Source organism: Tamandua tetradactyla, chromosome 14, assembly GCF_023851605.1.
Source record: "Tamandua tetradactyla isolate mTamTet1 chromosome 14, mTamTet1.pri, whole genome shotgun sequence".
Classification (NCBI taxonomy): domain Eukaryota; kingdom Metazoa; phylum Chordata; class Mammalia; order Pilosa; family Myrmecophagidae; genus Tamandua; species Tamandua tetradactyla.
The window spans coordinates 54,034,976-54,044,557 of NC_135340.1; the positions used below are offsets into that span (position 1 = coordinate 54,034,976).

Here is a 9,582-nt window from a genome sequence, read left to right on the forward strand (position 1 = left end):
ACCAAAGGAGATCTAAATAAATGGCAAGACATCCTGTTTTCATGGATTGAAAGATTAATGTTAAGATATCAATTCTATGCCTAGAATAGTGACTAAATGTACAAATTAAAAAATGTTTTTGCATGAGGAAGAACAAAGGAATTTCAGTATTGCAGGGTGTTGAAAATAGATGGTAATTCATATTTTAAAACTTTAACTTAGGTGTAAGACTAAAGCAAAAAATGTTTATTTGGTACAAAATTTCTAGTTTGACTAGTGCATTTCCTAATACAACTTATGTGGACAGCCTAATTGAACACCATAAGAACATGGAACCTTGAGTAGAGTATGAGACTTTGTAGATTTGTCCAGAGTGATGCCCTGATAAATCCCAGAGTGAATAACAGTGAACAGTGAATAAAACAGTGAACAGTGAATAAAAAAGTATTTGCAAAGACCCCTTGGGGAAATGGCAAGAAAGTGGAAAAATTCAACTTCCCCATGTGGATAATTCCTGATATTCTCACAAGAAGTGGGGGAAACCAAAGCAATAGGTCAAGCCTTCACTCTTGAGTTTGTTCACATGAAACTTATCCCCACCAAGGATAGACAAAGCCTACTTAAAATTAGACCTAAGAGTCACCCCCAGAGAACCTCTTTTGTTGCCTAGATGTGGCTTCTCTCTCAGCCAACATGACAAGCAAACTCACTGCCCTCCCCCTCTCTAAGTGGGACGTGACTCCCAGAGGTGTAAACCTCCCTGCACCGTGGGACAGAAATCCTAGAATGAGCTGGAGCTAAGCCTCAAGGGATTGAGAAAACCTTCTTGATGAAAAGGGGGAAGAGAGAAATGAGACAAAATAAAGTCTCGATGGCTGAGAGATTTAAAACAGAGTTTGAGAGGTTATTCTGGAGGTTATTCTTATGCATTATATAGATATCGCCTTTTTAGTTAAGGTATATTGGAGAGGCTGGAGGGAAGTGCCTGAAAATGTAGAGCTGTGTTCTAGTAGCCATGTTTCTTGAAGATGATTGTATAATGATATAGCTTTCACAATATGACTTTGTGCTTGTGAAAACCTTGTGTCTGATGCTCCTTTTGTCTACAGTATGGGCAGATGAGTAAAACATAGGGATTAAAAAGAAATAAATAATAAGGGGAATAGATGTTAAAATAAATTTAGTAGATTGAAATGCTAGGGATCAATGAAAGAGTAATAAGGGGTATAGAATAAAAATAGGGGAAACAAGGCTAAAATACATTGGGTAGAAACAAATCCTAGCAATCAGTGAGAGGCAGGGGTAAGGGGTATAGTATGTATGAGTTTTTTTTCTTTTTTCTTTTTATTTCTTTTTCTGAATTAATGCAAATATTCTAAGAAATGATCATGGTGATGAATATACAACAATGTGATTATTGTGAGTTACTGATTATACACCAAGAATGGAATGATCATATGGTAAGAATGTTTGTTTTTGTATGTTATGTTAAAAAAAAAAAAAAAAGATATCAATTCCATCCAAAACATTTTACAGATTGTACACAATTCCAATAAAAATTCCAACAGCCTGCCTCGCAAAAATTGGAAAGGCGGTCATCAGATTCATATGGAAGGGAAAGGGGAATCTGAATAACCAAAATCATCTTGAGAAAGGTCAAAGTTAGAGGACAAGGGAATCAAGTCCACTCAATAGAGAAAGAATAATCTCTTCAAATGATGCTAGGAAAACTGGATATCAGCGTGTAAAACAATGAAAGTAGACCCTACCTCACACTGTGTATGAAAATTAACTCAAAATGGATCAAAGATCTAAATATAAAAGCTAAAACTCCTAGAAGAAAACAAAGGGAAATATCTTCAGGATCTTTTTAGGCATGGATTCTTAGACTTTACACCAAAAGCAGAAGCAACAGGGCAGGCCACGGTGGCTTAGCAGGCAAGAACACTTGCCTGCCATGCCAGAGGACCCGGGTTCAATTCCCGGTGCCTGCCCATGTATTAAAAAAAAAAAAAAAAAAAACCTGCTATAAAGTGGTAACCCAAGACACAGTAAATAAAGATGATATTAAAAAAAAAAAAAAAAGCAGAAGCAACAGAAGAAAAAATAAAGTGGACCTCATCAAAATTGAAAACTTGTGCATCAGAGGACATTAGCAAGAAAGTGAAAAGATAATCTGTAGAGGGGGAGAAAATATTTTGAAACCATATATCTAATAATATAGCCAAAATAAATTTTTTTTAATCCTACAGTTTAATGAAAAAATACAATTAGGAAAGGTGCAAAGGACTTGAATGGACATTTCTCCAGAGAAGATAGACAGATGGCCAATATACACATGAAAAGATGCATAATGCAAGTAGAAATTGGGGAAATGTAAATTAAAACCACAATGAAGTACTACTACTTTACATCCACTAGAGTGGACACCATCAAAAAGGGAAGCAACAAATGTTGATGAGAATGTGGAGAAACTGGAACTTATGAATTGCTGATGAGAATGTAAAATAGAGCAGCCGCTTTGGAAAACAGACTGGCAGTTCTTCAAAAAGTTTAAATTTCGCATATTACCTAGTAATTTCACTCTGGTTATATACCCAAGAAAAGTAAAAATATGTCCACTAAAGACTTGTACATGGATGTTTATAGCATCCTTATAATAGTAAAAAACTGGAAATTACCCAAATATTATGGTTAGCCATATAGTGTGATACTATTCAGCAATGACAGGAAATGAAGCACTAATGCATCTTACAATATGGAGAAACCTCAAAACATTATGCTGAGTGATAGAAACCAGACCCAAAGACCATATTTTGTATTATTCCATTTATTTGAAATTTCCAGAGTAAAAAAATCTATAGAATGAAAGGATCATATGGTAGCCCATGACAAACTCTGGAATCTGTTCTGTAACTACTTGTTGAACAGTGCTTTGAGAACTATTGCTTTTTTATATCTTTGCTTTGTATATATGTTATATCATTTAAAAAGTTAAAAATAAAAAGGAAAAAAATCTATAGAGACAGATTAGTGGTACCTGTGGCTGGGGTTGGATTGGGGAGTGACTGCAAATGAGAGCTCTGTTTGGAATAGTAGGAATGTTCTAAAGTTGTATTGTGATAGGGGATGTACAACACTAAAAATTTACTAAGAATCATTGAATTTTGTGATATTTAAAATATAAAGATTTTAAGTTTCTAAATCCCCAATACAGTTTTCAAGTAAGATCTCAAAGTTATTATAAATTTTTCCCCTTGTCTAGGGCAAAATGATTTGTTGATCCCTATCACAAATTTTGCTGAAACCCCGCAATTAAATGTAATTTTGTTTGCATGTTCAGATATCACAAACTCAAATAGGAATCTGCCTGGGTGGGGCAGTCTATGAAAGGCTAAATTGAGGAGTATTCTGTTTTCATAATTACAATCAATAGCCTCTTTCCCAGTTTACAGTTTGTAGTGTCAAAGCCATTGAATGTATATACAGCATTTTGGCATAAATTTAGGTTAAAATTAGCACTATGGCTCTTTTCCTCTGCTTACAGAATTCCTGTCGAGAAAGAAGAATTATTCTCTTGCAACCTGATCTTGGTTTTCTAAAGATATGTATATTGAACTGTATCTTCTCTCCAAAATTTTTTTTTGGCATTCATATATAGGAATCACATTTTGAATACCCTGTTTTAGGAATTCCATTTTGGACTGTCATTAAGATTTTATCTGGTAGCCTAAATAAGAAATATTCAGATGTTCTCATACTAGAAAAGATAAGATAGTGGAATGTAGGCCATGAGGACAAGAACTTTGTTTTGATCACTGATTGTATCCCTAAGCTCTAGAATAATGCATTCAATATTTGTTAATCAGTTAATTAATATTTATTGATTAGAGCCATGCTTATGATTGTTTTGCCAACTAAAAGAAAGATATGTTTAAACAGAGATTTTCCATTCTTCGGTGGCTTATGTTTCAGTCCCAGTTGTTATGTTATCCCTGGGCCATCCAGAAGAATAACCCCGTTTCCTTATATATAGCTTCTCGTTAAAGCTATGTGTATCTGAAAATCTCTTGTTCTCGTTCAGGAGTCCTCAGAGAATACATTTTACTTATCCTGAAATCCCTCCCAGTAGATCTGCTCCAAAGTAGTTGGTACTGCCATATTCCCTTTATAGTGTGGCTGGACTTTCTAATAAGAGGGAATTATAATCGTTGGCTCTGAAACCACTGTTAATACCACTTCTTATCTCCCCATCCAGGAAATTTCAGTGTTGAGATGGATGTCTCATTTCCCTGGTTCTGTGTCCAGCCAAAAATGTTCTCTTTTACCTTCCAGATATGGCCTCTCTGGCAGTGATGTCCTGGATAACGTAGCATATGCTCGAGGATTCAACACAGACCACCAGACCCAGCTCCTTTATCAAGCATCAGCCATGATGGTAGAGTCCAGGTACGTGTTCAATAGAAGGCATTGAATATGCTACTTTCCCTGGACCTTGGATAGGAGATAGAGTTGAATTATGGACACTAAAGTTTTTGTTTACATTTTAACAAATTTTCTTTCTGGTTTAGGTCAAGTCACTTAAAAAATGAGGCCATAATCTACCTGAAGTTGTTGATAATTTTGCCTTATTGTTTGGTGCCTCAGACGTGAATGTTGTACAGATATTCTTTTTAATGGGATATCTGTATAATGTGTAACTATGAATGTGAGATTTTAGGGTAGTGAGGAATGGAGCAGAATCTGACATGGGCTAGGAATACTTCAGAGAATCTTTGTTCCCTATAGGTATGCACTGCTAATTGTAGACAGTGCCACTGCCCTCTACAGAACAGATTACTCTGGTCGAGGGGAACTCTCAGCCAGGCAGATGCACTTGGCCAGGTTTCTGCGGATGCTGCTGCGACTTGCAGATGAGGTAAGGTGTGAAATAGGAGTAGAGCATGCCTAATTTCACCAGCCACAAGAAACAAGAGCATTTCTGGGAGGTCAGGACCTCGGGGCCTGGTATCATTGAGCTATCAGATAAGAAGGAAGAAGAGACTTTAGTCATTCATTGCTTTGTTGGGGAAAGGGGTGGTAGCAGTAAGGTCCTTAGAAAAGGACCTGGAAAAGCTCTGGCTCCATAGGTGAATTTTATCCTTTCCTCCTCAGTTTGGTGTAGCAGTGGTAATCACTAACCAGGTAGTAGCCCAAGTGGATGGCGCAGCCATGTTTGCTGCAGATCCCAAAAAACCTATTGGAGGAAACATCATTGCCCATGCCTCAACAACCAGGTAAGGTGATGGGATAGATGAATTCTTGTTGGAATGTCATATTAACTGAAGTAAAATAAATATGACAATATAACATTTCCATTTAAACCCTGTTAAAGCTACTGTTGTGTGTAATTAGACACTTAGGACCTTTTGCTAAATAAAATTGTCATTCTCTGGTTAGTATGGGTGTTTGCCTCTAGATCATTCATAAAGGAGTTAAAAGTTCTCATGTGTGAAAGAATGAATATAAATAATTGATATGCCTCTCCCTGATTAAAAAAAAAACATTGTTTCAATCGTTTCAATACTGTACAATCCACTAAGAGAAGGGACAAGGCAGAAATGAAGTTTACTAAATTGGAAGTGTCCTTTTGCCTAAGGAGTAAAGGTAGATCCTCAAGTCTTCTGGTAAGTATATATATCTAAAAAAAAGTAAATCTACCATAATAAAGCTAGGAATGGAATTTTTAATTGTATAACTGGTACTTTTGTTTATATCTTTGGGACAGACTATACCTGAGGAAAGGAAGAGGAGAAACCAGAATCTGCAAAATCTATGACTCTCCCTGTCTTCCTGAAGCTGAAGCTATGTTTGCCATCAATGCAGATGGAGTGGGAGACGCCAAAGACTGAATCATTGTTTTTTTCCCCTGTGATAAACCTTAAGTGCTGCGGCTTAATGGAGAGGATTGCTCCCTGGGGTCTTCACAGGCCTCTTCCTGTTGTGACTTCCAGGAAAAGGCTTCTGGGAAAACATCTATTGTATCAGCTTTTCTGATGGTGTAAACAGGAGACAGGTCAGTAGTCACAAGCTGATCTGAAATGTTTATTCCTTCTGGAGTGTATTATTCTCTGTGTGATTTCTTTGGTTCTTGGGGGAAGCTATGGAATACCTTTGATACAGTGCATTGGGGTTGCGTCAGGAATGACAGCTATCTACTGGGCAATCTTATGTCTTTAAGAGAACTAAAGCTCGGAAGACCCAGCTCATCTTTGTAAAAATGGTGAAATGAAATGCCCAAGCTATTGGCAAAGGAAATGGGTCTACTCACATGTTTTCTGCTCTTGTCAGTAAAACTTTCCCTTGTCAATCTGAAGCAGATATTTAAGTTTGTGTGTTTGGACGGTTGTTTTAATTAAGGAGTCCTGAGCAGGCCTGCTGGGCTGCTAGTCCAAGCCCTTCACCTCCACTTGCTTGAGCTTTTATTGCTAAGACCAACTCAAGGTAATTCTAAGATCTTAAGAATTTCAGAGGCTGTTTAAGTAGGCTGATTCATTGTGAGTCTGCTAATAAAGTAGCTATTTGTAGTGATTGTGCTGTTTAGGAGTTACTGAACAAGTTGAATATTTCAAAATTGGGCCCTCATATTATCTTTTTTTTAGCACTGGCTAGGAATGATCGGTTCAAAAATTTGAAAGCTGGTTGGGAGGAAAAGTATGCATGATTTACAGTCCTGTATTCAGATGATTGAGCTTGTTATTCTTCAGACTAATGGAGAATATTATAAAACAGGTATACCAGCTTTCCTATTGCCTTTGCTTTTATTCAACTCTCACGTTATAGAGGTTTGGTACTTTACCTGATTATTTACTTCGGGGCTTAGAGACACTCCTCATTGTCCCTTTCAAATTTTTACTCAAATTGGGTTTAACCAGTTCTTCCAATTTCAAAGAGCCTCTTGGCCAGCACTGGGAAGAGAGGGTGGAAATCTCCAACTGCTGACTCTGTTGGTCCCATTGTATATAGGGAGATAAGATGACCCAGTCAATTCAGAGTACCTTTGTTATGACTTTGTTTTACTAGAGAAGTTGTAGGTTAATAGAAAAACCACGTAGAAAAGAGTTCCCTTATACTGCCCCCCCCACCTCAAACACAGAGTTTTCCCTATTATTAACCATTGGCCTTAGCATGGTAACTTTATTACAATTAATGAAGCAATATTATCATAATTATACCAGTATTATACTTCATAGTTTACGTTAGGGTTCACTGTGTCATATAGTCCTATGTATTTTAAAATTCTGTGCTAGTAACGTATATATAACCTAAAATTTTCCCCTCAACCACATTCTAATATATAATTCAGTGAAGTTTATTACATTCAATATGATACCATCACCACCTGCTCAATTTCCAAAACTTTTCCATCACCCCAAACAGAAACTCTGTACCAATTAAGCATTAACTTCTTAGTCTCTACCCCATCCCCCATCCCCTGCAACTTGTATTCTAGTTTCTATGAATTTCTTTATTATTTCATATCAATGAGATAATACAGTACTTGTCCTTTTGTGTCTGGCTTATTTCACTCAACATGATATCCTCAAGGTTCATCCATGTTGTCATATGCATCAGAACTTCACTCCTTTTTTATATCTGAATACCAGTACATTGTGTGTGTATTTTGGTGAACACTTGGGTTGCTGCCACCTTTTGGCAACTGGGAATAATACCACTATGAATATCATACAAATACCTGTTTGAGTCTTGCTTTCAATTCTTTTGGGTATATACCCAAGTGGAATAACTGAGTCATTTAGTAATTCTACACCTAACTATTTGAGGAACCACCAGACTGTGTTCTGCAGCAATGCACCATTTTACATTCTCTCAAATGAGTGTTGCTATTTTTCCATATCCTTCAAACACTCATTTTCTGGGGTTTTTTGTTTGTTTGTTTGACACTAGCCATTCTAGTATGTATGAAATGGTATCTCGTTTTGGTTTTCATTTGTGTTTCCTTAATGGCTAATGATGTTGAGTGTCTTTTCGTATGCTTATTGGCCATTTGTATATTTTATTTGGAGAAATGTCTATTTAAGTCTTTTGTCCATTCTTTAATTAGGCTTTTTTGTTGTTGAGGTTTAAGATTTCTTTATATATTCTAGGTATTAAACCCTTATGAAATATGTGGTTTCCAAATATTTTCTCCCAGTTAGTAGGTTGTTTTTTCACTGTTTAAAAAATGTTTTTATTGCAATATCTTCACATACCATACAGTCCATCCAGAATATCCAGTGGCTCACAATATCATCACATAGTTGTGCGTTCATCATTGTGATCACTTTCAGAACATTTGCATCACTCCAAAAAAAGAAATAAAAAGACAAAGAAAAAACTCACACATCCTATACCCCTTATCTCCCCTATTATTTATTTTGTCCTAAATTTTTTTTTATTCATCTGTCCATATCCTAGGTAAAAGGGAACATCAAACACAAAGTTTTCACAATCACAGTCATAAAAGCTATATATAGTTATAGAGTCGTCTTCTAGAATCCAGGCTACTGGGACACAGTTCAGTAGTTTCAGGTACTTCCCTTTAGCCACTCCAATACACCTAGCCACTCCAATACACCATAAACTAAAACGGGATATCTATATAATATGTAAGAATAACCTCAGGATAACCTCTTGACTGAAATCTCTCAGCCACCGAAATTTAATTTTGTCTCATTTCTCTCTTACCCTTTTTGATCAAGAAGGCTTTCTCAATTCCATGAGACTGTATCCGGCTCATCCCAGGAGTCAGGTCCTGCTTTGCCAGGGAGATTTACACCCACCCCGTGGAGTCATGTCACATGTAGGAGGGGAGCGGTTAAGTTCACCTGCCTGTTTGATTTAGAGAGGAAAGGCCACATCTGAGCAACAACAGAGGTTCTCTTGGGGGTGACTTTTAAGCATCATTATCAATAGGCTTAGCTTTTCCTTTGCAGGAATAAGTTACATAAGGGCAAGCCCCAAGATCAAGGGCTTGGCCTACTAAATTGGTGCTTCCCAGTGCTTGCGAGAATTTAATACCTGGAATTCCCCAGATGGGTAAGTTTAATATTTCCACATTTTTCCCTAGTCCCTCTAGGGAACTTTGCTAATACTTTTCAATTTTCTGCGCAGATTACTCTGGGATGTATTGGGACATCACACACTCACCTGTACAAACCAACTTCACACTTCCAAATAAACATCTCTTCCTTTGGTCTCATACAGAAGTTAAACTTTTAAAATACAGTCAATATCATTAATTTTTTAAAAGAAAAAACTTTTTATTGTTGTATAATATAAAATATATATATAGCAAAGAAAAAAAAAAAAGGAGTAATTTTCAAAGCACTCTTCAACAAGTAGTTACAGGACAGATCCCAGAGTTTGGCATGGACTACCATACCATCATCTCAGATTTTTCCTTCTAGCTGCTCCAGAACATTATAGGCTAGAAGGAGTAAATATTTTTTTATCATCACAATTGAATTTTTCTTTTTTGTGTGTGAAAATAACATATATACAAAAAAGCAATAAATTTCAAAGCACAGCGCAACAATTGTTGAACAGATTTCAGAGTTTGGT

At 36.5% G+C, this 9,582-nt stretch overlaps 1 protein-coding gene across 3 annotated transcripts in view; it reads left to right on the top strand.

The window, feature by feature from the left end:
* RAD51 (RAD51 recombinase) overlaps positions 1-6,549 on the top strand; it is a 60,653-nt gene extending 54,104 nt beyond the window's left edge. For all 3 annotated transcript variants that reach the window (XM_077127469.1, XM_077127468.1, XM_077127470.1), the window contains exons 7-10: positions 4,315-4,428; positions 4,768-4,897; positions 5,134-5,255; positions 5,747-6,549. In XM_077127469.1, coding sequence (XP_076983584.1) covers positions 4,315-4,428; positions 4,768-4,897; positions 5,134-5,255; positions 5,747-5,870 — 490 coding nt within the window. In that variant the 3' untranslated portion in view covers positions 5,871-6,549. The remainder of the gene's footprint in view (positions 1-4,314; positions 4,429-4,767; positions 4,898-5,133; positions 5,256-5,746) is intronic.
* Positions 6,550-9,582: the final 3,033 nt, after the last annotated feature.